At 38.4% G+C, this 18,114-nt stretch overlaps 1 protein-coding gene across 1 annotated transcript in view; it reads right to left on the bottom strand.

Annotated features, from left to right (window-relative positions):
• The window catches only part of GRXCR1 (glutaredoxin and cysteine rich domain containing 1), a gene marked incomplete at both ends in the record, with an annotated part of 39,761 nt that extends 25,993 nt beyond the window's left edge, over positions 1 to 13,768 (bottom strand). The window contains one exon of the mRNA XM_080632654.1: positions 13,322 to 13,768. Coding sequence (XP_080488780.1) covers positions 13,322 to 13,768 — 447 coding nt within the window. The remainder of the gene's footprint in view (positions 1 to 13,321) is intronic.
• Between the last annotated feature and the right edge of the window lie 4,346 nt (positions 13,769 to 18,114).

The following is an 18,114-nucleotide window of genomic DNA, read 5'->3' as shown; positions in this document are numbered from 1 at the left end:
ATCAGAGGAAAGAGTTAAATGAAGTCTGGTTTTGATTTGTAATACCTGATTTTTTTTTTTTTTAAGTTTGGCAGATAAAAAAGATTTCTGTCAAAAGTTATTCTTTTACTGTATTCCTGTGAATGGAAGCTAAAGTGAGATGCATTGAGATCCTGAAATTCTCAAGGAGTGTTGAACACAACTGGGAAACCCTGTCCCTCCCAGTGTGCTTCATTTTCATTTCCAAACATCTGGCAAATGATGTATTTTTTTCCTTCCTGACACTTCATACAATTAAAATTTTACCTGAATATGTTGCTCATCTGGGCTTAGGTAAAAACAAACTATTCTGTAAAAGGTGAAGTTGTCATTTGTACTGCACAGTTAAGGAAAAGGATGACCATTGTGCAGGTGGACACAGAGCATTCACTCACATAGGGTCACAAAGCACTCTGCACCCTGTCACGAATTTTGCACAGGTCTTTGAATGAAGCAAAGTTAAACCATGCTTAGTGCAGCAAAGTGCTGATAAAGTGCTGATTCAGTCCTTACTCCTCAATGAGAGAGAGCCTTATCACTCAATATATAGGAGTGATGAAATGGAATCTCTTGTTGTTATAGCACTACTTTGTTCTGTATTATCACTGAGTGATGAAGGACCTTGTTTCCCTCCTATATTACTTAATCTAATTGGAACTACACTCTCAGCTATCTCATTACTTAATAATACCTGGCACTTTGGTACCTCCATTTTCAAACCTTGAGTAGTTAATTACTAGTTATACACTCAATCTTCATTTCTTTAAATTAAAGATCCATCTGCATTGCATACATACAGTGCTTCATTCCTTTTCTCACACAATAGATTCCAAAAGGAAAGATAAAGGGTTTGATATTTTGGTACAGAAATAGAGGATCCAACTCCTAGACAACATGCATAAACGAGCTCTGCCCTAGAATAGCCTATACTTTGGCTGCTACCGTTTTGGTGTACAAAAGGGGACAGATGTCTCATCCACCATTTCTGTGTGAGCAAAATAGAACACATCTCCATGGAGCAGAATTACAAATATTGTTGCTGAAAAAAACCCTAAGGTGTAAGCTTTTTTTTTATTACTTTTTAACCAAACAGGTAAAATAAGAATATACCACGTTGTATGCTTTATATTGGTTCCTAAACCTGTTAGTCAAAATAACTGCCAAGTTTATTATTCCATATATATCATATCTGTGATTTGGGTAATTTTTCAGCAAGGTCAGTGTGAACAGCTCTATGCTGTAGTCTGATTCAGAATTTGGCCCAAAGATGTATATTTTAAAAATAAACCAAAAATTGATATTCATATAATCATGCTTTTCATATCATAATGTTCATATATTAGGGTTAAAATCTATATCATGTCATAGAGTTAAATATGTTCTTGTCAAGGAATATAACTACATATGCAGATACTGAGGTGATTATATTGGCTATCTGTTTTTCTTTTGGAGAAATATTTCAGTGTTTCCTTTGCATAGATATCATTTAATCCCCTGCAGCAAGAAAAATCAATAATAACCTTTAATATTATATCACGTCTTCAAACAATGCTGAAACTCCAAACTGATTACACTTCTGCCAGTTGTGTAACCTTGTGCCAAAATGAGAATTGAGACAGCATGAAAGAGAGGTCAGAAAATTCACTAGACATCTCTCCTCTTGACAACTCTTGCCCTTATCTGTTGTGACTTCAAAAGAGAACTGCTGGAGCAGCTGAAGATAAAACAACCTGGCTGAAGGAATTACATAGTTCAAGGCTGCTCCTGATCAGTGGCAGTAGATAAAAAAAGGGAAAAAAGATAGTATCAGTCACCTGTATCCAGCTGCAAATACTGGCCTGTAAAAGTACCCTTCTACTCCACAGTATCTCACATGAGGATACACAAGAACATCATGTACCAAGCAGATAGGTTTGTCTGTTTGCCTGACCACCCAGCAGATACAAAAACACTAGATGCTACAGCAAAATTTTTCAGACAGATTTAAATGAACAGAATCTATTTACAGAACAAGTAATTTAGAAACGTCTGTCTCTTTTAAATCTTCATGACAGCTTAAGTTTGGGCTTGGAGAGACTATATTAGGTGGCTATATTTTTGGATCATGGTGGGATTTGGAAGAGCAACTGGACTTATCCACTGCATGTTTGAGAATATGATTGAAAGCATCAGCCCACACCTGGAAAGGGAAGTTCTCAAGATGCAGATTAAGACCTGTGATATGTGGCAGAAACTCCCCCAATAATGTTTAAAGGTCTCATATTTTGCTGGGTCTATCAATTTGTCTGTTATGGCATTCTCCACTTGAACAGCAACAGAATGCTTTGAAGTTGCCTGTGGGGCTAAGAAGCAGAGTCCTTTGCATTTAGTTTTAGTAAACCAAGAGCAGGACATGAGAAGCTGGGCAAGAAAAGATCACATTTTCTTTAAAACACTGTAACTTCAGTTGCAGATTTAGAAACTGACTGCTTTCTGTCTTATAGGAGTTATATGGAGAAAGAGACTTCTCTTAAGTAATAGTGTATGACTGCTGTCAATTCTTAATATTTTTAAAGCTTGTTAGATGATTATCAATCAGTAGTATTCCAAGCAAGGCTAGCAGGAGTCAATCCCAAAGAAAAATTTCTATGCCTTTGCACCAGCACTGACTGATTTGTCAATGCAGAATATACCATGTGCAAGTATTGTCCAGTAAGATTTTCTATATTTCTTTGTAGGAAGTGGAGAAAGAACGAGCCTGTGTGTGGTATTTCTGCAGTACAGAAGACATTCTCCTCTGACATTATTGATGGATGATGTCTCCAGATACAGTTCCAAAGCAAAATTGTACTACGGTTGTTAAAATGCTTTCCACAAAGTGTACTAGCAATGAATGATGGCTTTGCTGTCTTCTTTCTGCCATGTGTGAAATGAGTCTCTACTTCACTGACTCCAGCTGCTCATCTGTGACCATTTCTGTTGCTTTGTATGATGAAGGCTGTAAAGGGTCATGCTGTGGCAGCCTCTCCACAACATAACTACTCTGTCAACCAATACCACAATATTACCTTGTTTGAATGGAGAGATGTATTTTTCCAGCTCCTTTTCAAAATCAACAGAATGGGGATGCTTTCCTACTATTTATCAACAAGTTTTAGAAAAATTCAGTGAGATCTAAGTTTCATGTTTTGCACTACCTAGTACTGGATGTTACAGCAATGAGGAAAGTTTTTATGGATTAAAGTTGTACCCTTTTCTCTCTAGCTGCAAATTCCATTCTGAAGCACATTTTACTGAACTTAAGCTATAAACTTATGATGCTTCCAAACACAGGTTAAAGCTCCAGAAAAATTAACAAAAAAAAAAAAAAAAAGAAGAGTAGTATTTCTTTGACTATTTCTTTATTTCAAGCTGTTAATCGTGTACTTTGTGTTGGTGTAGCAAGTAATAAACTGTCAATACTGGGAGACAAATGTCAGAGCAGGCTGCTGACAGACCAGAGAAGTCTCGCAAGCATTGTCTGCAAATAAAGCATGGCATCATTTCTTCTCTCTTAGGGAAAGAAATAGTCTTCAATGACACCTATATGCCAACTAAATTGGCAGCAGGTGACTCCTGAAATGTGGTTTTGGTCAACTGCTAAAATACACTTTTCCTGGGTCATTGTAACACAGTAACTATGGCATATGTACATGTATATTTGTCTAGTTTGTGTCAGATTTCTAGTGTAACTAATTGCAAATCCTAGTTCAGAACTCAAATAGTTCTGAGATCTGTAAACTAGATGGAATTGTAATGTAATTAACTTATTAGAAGAACTTTGCTAATGCCTTCTAATGGCATGAAACCAATGCATTAGCTCATACCTGGAGAATCATACCACTAAGGTAAAAATTCCTCACTTTGTTGAACTTTATTATTTTTTTTTAATAATGGAGATGTGTTTCATCTTCCTTAATAATACCCTATTTCTGCAATTGCACAACTGCACAGCCGTGTGATCTTGTGACACATTGACCCAGCGTAACCAAATATCTGCTTCCATATTTGTAAATTTAACTAAAACACACTTCACCTAAGACACTCAGGTGCAATGAGGACCCTTAAATATTTGCCTGCAGAGTCATTTGTTTGCACATAAAATAGGGGTCAATGACCAAAAATTATGCTAGCAACTAAGCATGTAGAACAGCTCATATTTGTAGGCAATTTATTTCAGCTTTATATGTTCCACAAAATTTGTATGTGCTGTGCCAAATGCATGAAGATATTCAGGAGCAAATGAGCTAGCAGGTTGGGAATAGCCCCAACTTTTCTTGACATTCCTAGTTTTAAGAATACTTAAAAAAATATTTTCTCCTAATTGTCCTGCTGAGTTACTGAGTTGAGCTCCACAGCTAGAAAAAATGAAGGGCTATTTCTACTAATAATCATTAAGAGTAATCAGCTCATTTTTTTCATCTCTGTTGTAAGAGGGAATTCAGAAAAAAAAAAAAATCCTATTAGAAAAAATAGAAGAAATTCTGTACTGGCATCCTAATATTTTTTTCACAGTCTGTTTATATAACATTACTGGGTTTTAAGTCCGTTTGAAGTAAGATGAAGGATTTTCCATGTTAATTCAAAGATTGAGCATCTTATTGAGCAGTTCCACAAAGGCACATTATGCAAGAGTCCCAGAGAAGTACATAGGCATGGACTTAGTGCTCATATGGTATTCCAGGTTTTCTATCAGACAGATAATTAAAAGTAAGAGGATGGCAAGCATATGTGGTATTTCCTTTTCTCATTTTTTGACTATTTTCAGCTCAGAATTTCCTGAGGCCAATATGATTTAGGAATCCCACTTAGTACAACTAGGGAATCTTTTTCCATTTGGCATTCACATCCATTGCCTGAAAGCAAGTACACTGGATCTTTCTTTCAAAAAGAAAGCAAATTTATTTTTAGATTTAAAGAGAGAGGATGAAACAAGATGGGAAAACATAGCTATTAGCAGTCTCTCGTGTCTTGGCTACCTGGATTCAATCTTCTCTCTACGTCTTGTCCCTAGCAAGCAAGTCACAGCTTTTGTAGCTTTTTCATAGAATATCTCCATGTTGACTCAATGCCATCACTATAATGCTTAAGGACAGTAAAGAAAGAAATGGAAGTCAAGCATGATGCTGTATATTAGTAGTATTTGTTATGGCAAGTTGAGAATCAGCAAGCCTGTCTCCCACTCCTGCTCCAGTAACTTATTCATGCTGTCTTGTGACTGTCTAATTAAAAGTACAACTCCCACCACTGCCTCCTGCAGACGCAATTTGTACAAAGCAGAGTCTGCTTATGTAGAGTTTGTGTAGGATCTGATCCACTAGGCACGCATCAAGTCCTCTGCAGGTGAAACAGGCAAAGAAAAGCCTGTTTTTGTGGTTCCATGGGACATGAGTGGGAGGTAACTGTCATGTCCTGTCAATACTGAGATACTGAGACACAAGGCCAAGGCAGATCATTAGTCAAATTTTCATCATTAAATGGCTTTTGCTGCATTTGAGACAAGATGGCACCAAAGAGAGGTTTGGAGTATCACAGTTTTGGATATTGATGTCTAAGTCAGAAGTCTATGGGCTTTTTGAATCTGAAGACCTGAAGTCTTGGTTCACTCTATTACTACATATTCTGTATATAGATATTCCCTGCAGTATCACCATACATTCTTTCGTACAGTGCCTTTTGTCATGCAAAGGGTAAGGCCAAGGAACGAGGCTTATTGATAAATGACTCTGTTTGGGAAAGTAGACCCATGGCGTAGACTTTACAGAGGGAACAATTTAATTTTGTTCTCTTTCACAGCCCAGGGCAGCAGCTCTGTATTTTCCTACAGGCGGCACAACCTGCTTAGACCACAGGCACTGAGACCCTGGCTGGGGCAAGCCTGAGATAATACTACTCAGTACCAGTCAGTTGTTATGAGCAGTTTTGTAGCAACAGAAGAGAGAAGATGCTAATGAAGTGCAAAATTATCTTTTCCTTACTGCTGCTTTCATCCCTGGAAATGTTCAAAATCCGTGTGGATGAGGCCCTCAGTGATAATTGCTTAGTCTTGGTAGTCCTGTGGTAATGGTTGGACTTGATGATCTTAAAGGTCTTTTCCAACCTAGCTGATCCTGTGATTCCATGATTCTGTGAGACTCCAGTGTGTTGCACAGACCCTTACTAGGAAGTGTGTCAGTTCAGTCTCTGTCTCAGGGAAGGCTGGTGTGCACAGATTCAGAATCGTGCTGTTCATGCCACTAATGCTTGACATCTACTGCAAAATTTGTGAAAGTTAATTCTCAGTTGTTTTGCACTTTACGTAGTCATTGTCTGTGCTAAACAGATAAAAATATTGCAAGGAGTAGAGAAATATTAATTCAGTGTCATAACAATTTTCACTCGCAGATGTAGGTGTGATTCAAGAAGCAGATGAAATACCTGCTTTTTATATCTTCTGAAGCAGAAACATGTGAACACAGAACAGAAATGTCTATTGTCGCAGGGCTTCCCTCTGCTTTGTCTCATACAGTGCACCTGAGTGTCTCAAGAACAGTGTCCTCATTTATATATCTTCATCTAAGGATCAAGATGCATCACAGCAAAGATAACTTGGAGGCCATGTGGTGCTTTGGACATTTGTCCAGTGCATGCCCATCAGACAGCCAGCATAAAAGTTTAACAATTTTCTTTTTCTTCAGTTATTGATTCGGTCTTGAAGAAGTGGCAAATTTAACCATGGTTTTGTTGCTAAGCTTCCCAGTGTTGAGTGTGCTGAAAAGTCAAGATATCCCTTACCTATTAATTACATTTTTAACTCCAAGTTTGTATACTGCTTTCAGAGGTTTAGTTTAAAGTCAATTTAATGATTATTTCAAGTCCATGTCAAATATGTATTTCAAGTCCAATAGCAGCAAACCCTAAAGTATCATGAACAGTCTAAAAATAGACTTGTCTGAGCTCAGTGCTTTACAGATGATTTATAGGATTATATGAGAACAGTAAACGCCAATACAATATCCTAAGTACTGACCAACCCTAGGCTCCTTTTAAAATCTCACAGACCCAAACATCTTCCTTTTAAAATCAGTGTGGATGTTCACCCACCAGCTCCAGAAACTGCCTGGTTTAACTGTGACTTAATCAGCTGAATTAGCTGAAACACTGTCCCATGCACTGTGATCACAGACCAAAGCACTTAGGAAAGCACAAAGGAAGTGGTGAAAGGACATGATGCCTGTTCCAGTGGTGATCCAGTTGTCCTTCTAAAAACAGTTGTCCAGTAACAACAGAAACCTACTTTTCATAATCACTTCATGCCCTGCATCATTACAATTTTTCCTGTTCTTCAGGGGATTTCAGTGTGACACTGTTCAATGATTAGTTTTCTAGGCTTGCTAACACTAGAAGCATAGACTGGAACTTCATATCTCAGAGGAGGTACCTACATACCTACAGCTCACTAGGATTCGTCTCCACCCATGTAAGTGATATTACCACAGCAAATGCTATGGCTTTAGGTTATTGCCAGGTTTCCCTAACATTGCTATTAGTAGGTACAAGAACATATTTTCCTTTTACAAGCTATGCCTACTTGGGAGTCACAGATCAATGTGTATGGATAAAAATATGAAGGGAAAATTCAGGAGACCTTTTACAATCTTAGTCCAGTCCTATCAGAAGCCTGTGAGTTCACAGTCCAGTGATGCTGGAGTGTCAGCGCTGATCATCTGCCAAAGAAGCAAGGAGGACAACATCATGATTTCTCCAGTGGAAGTGCAGACCTTTCTCTCTCTCACTCTCCTCTCCTCAGAGTTTGGGCGATTGTAGTGATAGATGCTCCAGGGACTGGAGTGGTATACAATGTGCCACTCACCCTATAACCTTTACTTGTACTATTGAACCAGAAACTTTCCTTAACAGCACTTCTCTGCATCTGCTTCCTTTGGGAGACAGTTGTTTTTGATGCTGACTTTAATTTTATTTTCTCTAGAGTATTGCCTAGCCCTGCTGATCTGTAAACTCTGCATGTCCTGCTGTGTATTCACTTTCCCAGGTCACCTACAAGTAAAGAAATGTGAAGGTGAACCTAATCACCCCAGAAGCTCTCCTCTTAACAAGCTTCCACTCAATTCTTAACTTCTTCCTACCTCTCTATCTAAGCATTAATAAGCTAATTTTTTATCAGGCTGAACATTGACTTGCACTTGACAACCTTAGATGTTAGCTCTACCTGAGACACTGAGCTGGAAAATATGGTAAAGACGAGGTACATTATGTCTGACTCTTGACCCATATCCCCTCTGATGCAATGTTCACAAAGGCATTAATCACATTTGTTAACCAGGCCTGCCCTTTCATAACAGATGTCAGCAGGTGCAGCCTGAGAGTGAGATCTGTAGCTAATTTAGCAGAAGGTGACCTTTCAAAGGAGGCTGGAAGGCCAGCGGAGTGTGTAAGTATGGAAATGGAGGAAAAGACCCATGCTGAAATAGTGCAAATGAGGAGACACCTGTATAAAACCTTCGGCTGAGCATCATTACATTGAAGGAAACTCAGTCTGGCATGAAATGATTGCTGCACTACTTAGTGCAGGCAACCCAGGGATTTTTGCTTTGTGTCACCTGGAAGACATCATAGGGTTGGCCTAGTCATAAAAATTGGTAATGAAGAGAATTATATTTATTTCAAGGAAACAAGAACCATTTCTCTACTACTTTCTATGGGAAAATTTAGGAAATACTCATACCCATCTGCATTTAACAGTATTTCAAGCATTAGAAAACAAAACTTTTAGTAATGTTCTGAAATAAGACCACAATTGCTTTGGATATGCAGAGAAGGGACTTATGCTTCTTATGCATTTAGCAGGTCACATCCCAGGTCAGTTCCAGAGCTGCTGACGCCATCAGTTTCAGTGTTTCAGCAGGAGATAATCTCACTTATACCAAGGAGGTGCATGAATAGGGAAACTGGGAGCTCTAGACCCTTTCTGTTATTCAGGTTTTTCAGTAGTGCAGATTTTTCACAAAAAAAAAATATTCCCGACTGTTTGATTGCTGTATTGCCAGCCCTGCAGGAAGCCACCCCTCCAGTCCCAGGATAGGTGCACATGACAGGTGGACATATGTGACCATCCCTGCCCTCCACTGATGACCACTGACTGGCCTTCTGCCTTTTCCACTAAGCAGGATTCACTCCAGTATGTGGTTGCCATGTCAACGCTCTCCTTATGGCATCCACCTCTCGGAGGGAAAGGCTGGAGAGATTGCCATGGAAACCATGATCCCTGTAAGCATCAATAGGGCTGATCTCTCCTGCGCCTTTCTGCCCACAGAATGTGCTGCCATGAAGCTGAGAAAATCCCTGGACATGTCCTGCTCTATCCAACCCTGTCCCCATGGCCATGCTGGTCCTAGCCACACACAGCTGCTCCCAATGGGTTCACAGCAGCTTCTGCAGTGGTGCAGGACAGGCCTTTGACTGTCACAGAACTGGAGCAGCTCACACCCAGGGACACAGACAGTCATTGCAAGGGACTTTACTTCTCTTCTCAGGGAACAGTGGAAATGGGAAATTGCTGGTTCTGCTGGTGATAGAAGTGCTCAGTGTATAAAAGCATAATATAAAAGTACTACTCAGTAGTAAGCCTGGGTAAAGCCCTTCCCAAATCTTCGTTCGCAAAGTCAAGCCATGAATCAAATCAGTCAATCACTCAGTGTATAGAAGATGTAATAGGGGATGCTTGTCTGCTTGGCAGGAGATATACATTCTCAGGCCAGGCTGGTATCATAAAACAACAACAACTAAAACCACCTTTTCATCTAGAAATACTTCCTGTATTACATCACTCTCTTAAAATTCCCCAAAACTACAGAAGGTATAATCTTTTTCAGATGAGTCTGGTGTGGAAAGAAACTGCCTGAACCAATTCTGTAGAAAGGCTGTAGTTAGAAAACATGTTAAAAAATATTCTATGGAGCATAAAAATACATAGGAGTGCTTTTAGCACAGATATTTGAACAGAAAACACCAAAGGTCTTGACTACATGACTTAACAAAGCCCCGTTAATGAATCCCTGCTTATACCTAGACTATCTGTGCAGAGTTGTTTGTATTAAAGGACCTCTCCTCTATCACAGGAAGCATCTGTGGATTTACAGTAATAGCACAGTAGAGGAGTTTGCAGATATAGGCTGAAGAATCAGAATGCTGACATTGCAGAAAATCACCAGAAATTTAGTTTCAGGGTCACAGGATACACACATACTCAGTATTTGGCTTCTTGTATGCACATTTTAGTTAATAAGTGATCCATTCAATAAGAATAAGAAGTGTTTGCATTCAAGAATTTATCAGCACTCTGGATTTAGGACTGTCAAGAGTTCATGTGCATACTCTGAGATTATAAATACCTGCTTTGACACTGACTCTGAGTAATGTATAATGAGTTCATCTACCGCTGAATCATCAAAGGGGCATAGATGGGCTCTCCTCAGGGGTGAGGGACTTTATACATGTTAACTATTGTTATACACCTGCTGTTGCTTATCTAAGAGAAACGAAACATGTAACTGTGAATGACCTCCCATAACCAAGGAGAGAACTTACAAAAATGCCCAGATCAAGAGATTTTGAGTTGTATCTTCTAATAAAGACATATTTCTCTTTTATCACATATTTGAATAAAGAACTCTGGTGCTCTCTAAGTGGCATTAGTGTGCAATTACTTACTGGAATATACTTACAGAAAACTAGAAATCATCCTCTAATCTCATCCTGAAAGTCATTACTTCACTTGTAATTGGATGGATTTTGATCATACTTCACATTGGGAACAGACAGTTCCGAATCAGTCCCAAAGCCAACCCCTGTGCTTTGCTCTCCTCTATGTTCACCATGTGGCATAGAAAACTGGCTCACAGTATGACATAAAAGATATGCAAACTGTCATTCTGCTTCACTAGACTCTTATCTCTGGGGAAATAGGAACTTGTTTGTGTAGAAACCTCAAATCATTATGTTCTCTGTATTACTATGTCTTTGATCCAGTAGATACTTTAGGTAAGAATATACAGCTACTTCTGGAAATCAGCCATGCAGACTTGCCTAAGCAGAAGCTTCTCAGTTTCCCATTTTTTTCCCTCATCTGCTTTCAAATCTGCCTAGGACAAGAGGTAATGGCCTCGAGCTGTGCCAAGGAAGGTTTAGATTGGATATTAGGAAAAATTTCTTCACAGAGAGGGTGGTCAGGTATTGGAACAGGTTGCCCAGGGAAGTGGTGGAATCACCGTCCCTGGAAGTGTTCAGAAACTGTGTAGATGAGGCCCTCAGTGGTACTGTTTAGTGGTGGCCTTGGCAGTCCTGGGATAATGGTTTCACTTGATGATCTTAAAGGTATTTACAACCTAGTTGATTCTGTGATTCTATGATTCTATTCTTTTGGCCTGTGGCAGAGAATTCTTAAATTTAATTACGTACTCAATGAAAACCTGTTTTGTTTGCTTTCACCTGACAATTTAATTCTTCCACTTTCTTCTGCTGTAAAATATTGCCAATACAAGATCCTCATCATCTTGTAAACCATTCAGTATTTTGCAGGTTTTAATTATGGACTGTGGTAAACTTAGCTACATAGAAATTCATGAAGTTATCAAATGGCTATGCCTCCTCTCAAGCATTACTTTCTTCCAGCAAAACACCTCATGGCAATAGTGCTGGTTCTAGCTGTAGCTCTGCTAGGAATAAAAGAAAGAACACTGCAATCAAAGTACATTGATTTCATGAAGAACTTCCAACCCAAGACCAGAGGTAGAAACAGCATGGTGACAGGGACACTAATAAGGTACATATGTCTTCAAATGGGCTCATTTTTTTAGCTGATTCAGATTTCTTATCTGGGTGTCACTGATGCAGCAGAAAAAAGCTTTTGGGAGGGAATGAGGCTGCTGAGATGGAATGATGCACTCCATGTAGTGAAACAACACAGAAAAGTATTAGGAATCAAGTTTGGAGAAGAACCCAGACATGCTCCAGTTAACACTTCCTAACTCATACCTATTTAGAGAAAGTGAGTTTGTTACACATTTTATCAGAGTAGAGAACTCAAGAACAAACTCTTCAGTGAGTGGCTTGAAAGAGAGCAAGCTACTTGAGTGCTATGTGATGTAAAGAACAGAAATGAGCAGCTAATTCATCTTTGAAACATCCAACTTTCACAACAACATCGGCATTGACAGAAAGACTGTTATAAGTTATGTACAACATAGAGGATAAATTTATACTCAGAAGCAAGAAACTGTTATTCTATAGCCATTCCTAAATGAATTATGAAATTGCTTAGTCTCAAATTACTTAGTCTCAAAGTACAAAATAACTTTAGAAGATTTTGTTTCAATTCACAAAAAGTCATTATCAATAGGAAATTCCTCATGCTTTAAAACTGCATAAATGTTTTTTAAAACAATGCCTTGAAACCAATTATAGGTTCATTTAACTGACCTTCATAATTTTGTATTATAAAAACCTTTAGAAATTGTTTGGTTTCATATTTGTTGCTCTTTCAATGGTATATTAATGATTTAAAGGCTTGAATAGTGTATATAGATAAATTATATATATGAGCTACATTTTTTGAAACTTTCATCTTGATTCTTCTGAGGCCTCTGTTTCTCTGTGTAAAGTATCAGTATGGCATATACTGTTTCAAATACAGATATTCTGCTCCTTCTACAAAATATATGGAAAACAGATATTATTAAGAGACTACTGACTACAGTTTAATTCCTCTGAAGTTTTCATGTGGGAAAACCATCATTGCTGCCATCCTGCACCTAATTTGATCTACTTTGCAGTTTAAACACAATGGAATTTGCAAGTATACATATTTACGTGTGGGGGACAGCAAATAACATTGTAAACTCATTAGGACTAATATAATAGGAGTGGAAACAGGATCTGTCTGTGTACAGTGGATCCATAGAGATCTCCAATAAAGCCCCAGTTAATTCTTATGTTATGTTTCTTTCCTGGTCCATATACATGGGAAGCACAACTTACACATTTCAACTCAGCAAACCTTAGGTCAATTTGGAAAGAAAAGGTTCAGTCGGTTTGGAGTGTGGAGCTGTTGTGCACCAGATAGAGCAATGAGCCCCTTCTGTGCAACAGCAGCAAGTGGATAGCAATGGGAATGAGGCATAATATTAAGAAATCAAAAATGAGAGAGGTTTGGACAAAGAGAAGAATAACATGAGGAGTTAAAAGGAACAGACACAGGGCTTAAAGCCAGCAGAACCGCATCACCTACCTGAAATACTTTTGCCAAATTGTCAAAGAGGGCTTGACCAGCACTGACTTTATGCTTGACTCCCCTGACTGTGCCATTTTTGCTGAGGATGTTGACTCGCTTTGTACCAAAACCTCTCTCTTTAGTGGCTCTGACTAAAATGAGCAAGTTGTCCTGCTCATTCTCATTTTCATCACACTCAGACCCTACGTGTCCATTCTGCTGCCCGTCCACTTCACTCAGCTGGCTGGTTTGGTCCGTCTCCGAGCTACTAGCATACTCAGAATCCAGCGAGCCAGCAGCCTCCCCGTCAGTGTACACCTCCTTCAGCACTCTCCCGCTGTGCGAGGATGCAACACGGAATCGAACCTTCCTCGATAGCCTCTCGCTGTCTCCCTTCACCTCACTTTTAAACATCGCCTCTTCCATTGATATGAGCAGTTTGCATTGTTCCAGTGTGGTGCCCATTGCATTTGCCAGTTTGTCACACTTAACAACAATATCAGCACTGTTTTCTGTTGACAAGGGTTCTCATATTATACTTAAGAGGGTTCCCAAGAAGCTACGCTGCCGTTCTGCAGTTAATAATGAATGTATTTGTGCTATGGTTACCTTTAAACTAAAACCTGTAAAATGATCCTATTAATTAAATATTAAAAAGCTATTGTGTACTTTTTGGCACTAAGAAAAAGCAAGAGAGGGAGAAATTATATTTATTGATTAAAAAAAAAAATTCAAAACCACACATGATAAACCAAATAACAGAAACTACACAGGTTTATATAACACAGTTTTTGTTTGCTGAGAAAGACAAAGAGGAAGAGCTTTTCACAAGATCTGCAGGTCAAACCTGTTTTGTGCATGGTTTAGTGGTAAACTTGACAGTGCTAGGGTAAAGGTTGGACTTGATGAGCTTAAAGGTCTTTTCCAACCCATTGATTCTATGATTACACCTGAGGGGAAAATTGCAAACTTGAAGAGGAGTCAGAGATGGGCACATTTGTTTCATCAAAACACTTCATTCCTCTACCAATCAAACCTCATTCACCAAAGTTTACCTTTTATATATGCTTACAGAGATTTGGTGGGGAGTTCTGATTTGGTCTTTTGCAATGCTGGCCTTTTCACAGGCTGGCAGAGTAGTGGAGAAGCAATTAGTCACAATTCACTACATATAGTAACACAGTGTTATTAAATAAAACTGAGCCACAGCTAGTACCACACATTAACCACAGCCTTTGTCTAATTTGTCAATTATTCAAGGGACTGGACAAAGGAATCTGAACAAGGAAGAGGAGAAAGCTAATTAATTGGGGCAACAGGGATAAACCAAAGAAAAGGTGGAATCAACCACAGGGGAAGCAAATTATCCTATCCCAGCAAATCACAAGTAGAGGTTGGTGTGGTGTTAGGCACCCAGCACTAGATGTAAATATAACAAAACCACACTTGAGGCTTCTGGCCTATGTTAACTCAATAATCATGTAGTAGCACCTTAGACCCCCAAGCTGGTCCTGAGTTTGCATGATGATTCCTACTTACAGTGCTACTCCTGCATTTTCTTCATTTAAAGCAAAATGCAAAGTGTCCATTACAGCAGCATCAAGAACTCCACCTCCTTCTCACTTTCCTGGCAAGCATTCCCTACACATTCCCTACAGCTTTGTTTTTTCTCTAGGCTCATGAATACTGAATTGCTTCCTGAAACCTGTGACCCCCTGACAGGTATAGGCATGAAATGAGTCCCTAGACACTTAGCCAAACCAGAACGGCAACGCCTGCAGTCACGAGCAGCAGCAGAGCTTCAAGCATCTGAAGAGGCTTTCTGGCCAAGATTTTGGAAATGCAGGCTCAAATCTTTCTTCAATTAAGGTGGGGGTTATTGGAACTTTCTTTTGAACAAGAGTCATGAAAATACTGCTCTTCAGCTTAAGCAAAATCACAGTTTTTGTGACTAAACTCTAAAATTACTTATTTTGCATCTACAGAATGGAAAACCAAATTATTAGTGGCATCTCATAGCTCTAGTGGTTGTCACGCTTCTTCCTAAAATGAGATGATTCACTGTGTTATCAATTATTGATTTACACAGGGAAAAAAAGGTAAAAATAATGTTATGAGAGTTAAAATGCATTGCTACTCATCTTTCAGAGAAGAAAAATAGCTTGAATCAATGTCTGTACTAATAATGAATACAGTTATAAGACACCTTGTGAAATTCATTTGGGAGGGGTGGTTTGAATCACTGATTGTGATATAGCTGCTTGCCCACAGGTGCTCTAACAGATTATTATTACTAAAAACTGAGAACTAAGAACATTCTTAGTAGCAAAATTAATATTTTGAAATATCTTTTATGGAGTTATCCAAGCAGGGCTGCAAGATACCCGAAGAAACCACTCTGCCTGGTGCCAAACACAAAGTTAACTGTATCATAGTGTTTCCATGATTATCTGAGTGATCTCCTCTTAGAAATCTGCAGTAATTATTTTTATATTAATTTTAATTAAATAATAAAACTCAAGTCCTTTGCAATGAATTGCCACAGATACAGAATTCTGAGCTTTGATAATAGAAATATATTGTACAATACTTTTATAATATTTTTATCCCTTCTAATTGATGCTATATACTCTTTAACATAGAAACCATTTTATTCTTGTTGCAAGCACTGGGAAGTCTGTAGTGCAAAGGACTTGATGCTGAGTGATTTAAAAAGTTAATGTAGCATTGAATAAATGCAGAATTAATCAGCATCACATTTTAAAAACACTCCAAATACTGTTAGCATATTATTCTCTGTTAGTAGGAAATTAGCTCAACATTCAGTTTCATGGCAATTCCATTATTCACTGGAAAATATTTTTATGTTTGGTTATGACAAATGAGAAACTGAATGCAGTTTTCTCTGCAGAAAAAAAAAACAGTTAACTGACTGTGGAGTGTACCCCTGATAGAGGCATGTAAACACACTTTCATTGGGACTTCATCTTGATGTTCCAGCTGTGGACCTTATCTGAAGAAACATGTAACTTTGGGGGTAAGTGCACAGAGCCAGCAGGTAATAGATTACAGACTCATGTATCATGGTTGTACTCATGATATGACATTTGAGAGTTCAAAGACCTTAAAAGAACATATTTGTATCATCTGCTGGATGCATGTTCTCAACAAAGACAGAAAGGATGAACTGACTAAGCATCTCTGTCCCTCCTATAGAATAAAATCTGTAGCTAATGCTGACACTTCACTTACCCATTTTGACACTGCACCCTGCCGGTTGTTATATTTGTATGTATCATTTTCTAGCTTCTTTAAACAAATATTTTTTCATTCAAAGCATTATTTCATTTGATGAAAAGTAGGTTAGATATAAGGAAGAAATTTTTTATTGTGAGGGTGGTGAAGCAATGGAACAAGTTGAGCCAAGAAGTTGTGGCTGACCCATCCCTGGCATTGTTCAAGGCCAGGATGGATGGGGCTTTGAGCAACCTGGTCTAGCAGGTGTCCCTGCCCATGGCAGGGGGGTTGGAACTAGATGATCTAAATATCATCTTTAAAAGGTCCCTTTCAACCTAAACCATTCAATGACTCTATGATTCTAGTCTCATTTATAACCCTGACATTATTTCTTTAATATACAGGTGAGATCTAGCTGTCAGAGTTCATCATATATATATACACATATATGCTTCAATTTCAGCAGCTTATACAGGTAAAGATTCTGTCCTAGACTCTCCATTACTACCAGCTTCACCTCAGGAAAGGATCACAGATCGATAACATTAAACTATAGCAAAATTCTTGAGAGAGTATTTAGCCATGTGTTTCAAGCAGAAAAGATTGTTTACATTTTTCTGAAGAAATGTGAATGTTATTTGAAACTACTGTAAAAATGGATCTCATGACATTCTCATTGATTAGACAATAGAAGTTCTAAAGAACTGTTAGAATTGGTAGTATTAAAATAGCAGTGAAATGAAAGGTGAATAGTGAAAATGGGAGGGAAATATGTCCAAAGAAGAAAGAAATAAAATAGGTTGAAATAAACAAGTGCCTTCTTCATTTATGATGATGTGATAATTTTAATAGACCAGTTTACACTCTGACAAAGTGTTACACTCTCTGTTTTGATGCAATGTGTAAGTAGGGCCATTTTGCCTTATGTATTTGCAAATTACTAAATATATATAGAAAATCTGTAGGCTGACTTGATACCATCCACACTGCTGTCATTCATCATTACACAGATGGCACGGATTCACAGTGACATGTCTTGTGATACTAATGTTTCTTCACTCTACAAAGTCTGTTTGCAACTGCCTCTGACTATATTACATGGGTAGTAATCAGAAGCATATTCTGTAATCTCTAATTATTAATGCACAATTAGCAGAGCAGCCATCAGAACCCAGATATTTAAGAACCCTAGATTTCCCATCTATTGTTGGGAAGCAGGCATTTTGGTTTGTAAAAGCATGTGTGGGAAGTTGAGTTTGTTTATTCTGTTACAAATATGTAAAGTTTGTGAACAACATGCTCTATGCTTTAGATATTACAAAAGCAGATGATTTGAAGAGTGAACGCAAATATTGTTTCTAGCTGAGACAAATATAGCGCATTTCCCACTTGTTCAGAGAAGGAATATTTTTATTTGCCAAGCTGGCAAAACATCTGTCTACTTTTCTGCTGGTCCAGAATAACATTTTAACTGTAGTGAAGTTCAAGAGGACACAGAGCATGTTCAGGTACCCAGCAGGGAACTTCTGCATCTGGCAGCTCTTTGCTAGGCATAGCAGCTGCTAAACTGAAAT

Source organism: Psittacula echo, assembly GCF_963264785.1.
Source record: "Psittacula echo genome assembly, chromosome: 1".
NCBI lineage: Eukaryota > Metazoa > Chordata > Aves > Psittaciformes > Psittacidae > Psittacula > Psittacula echo.
The sequence above is the reverse complement of the archived record's forward strand: the minus strand, read 5'-3'. Positions and strand labels throughout refer to the sequence as shown.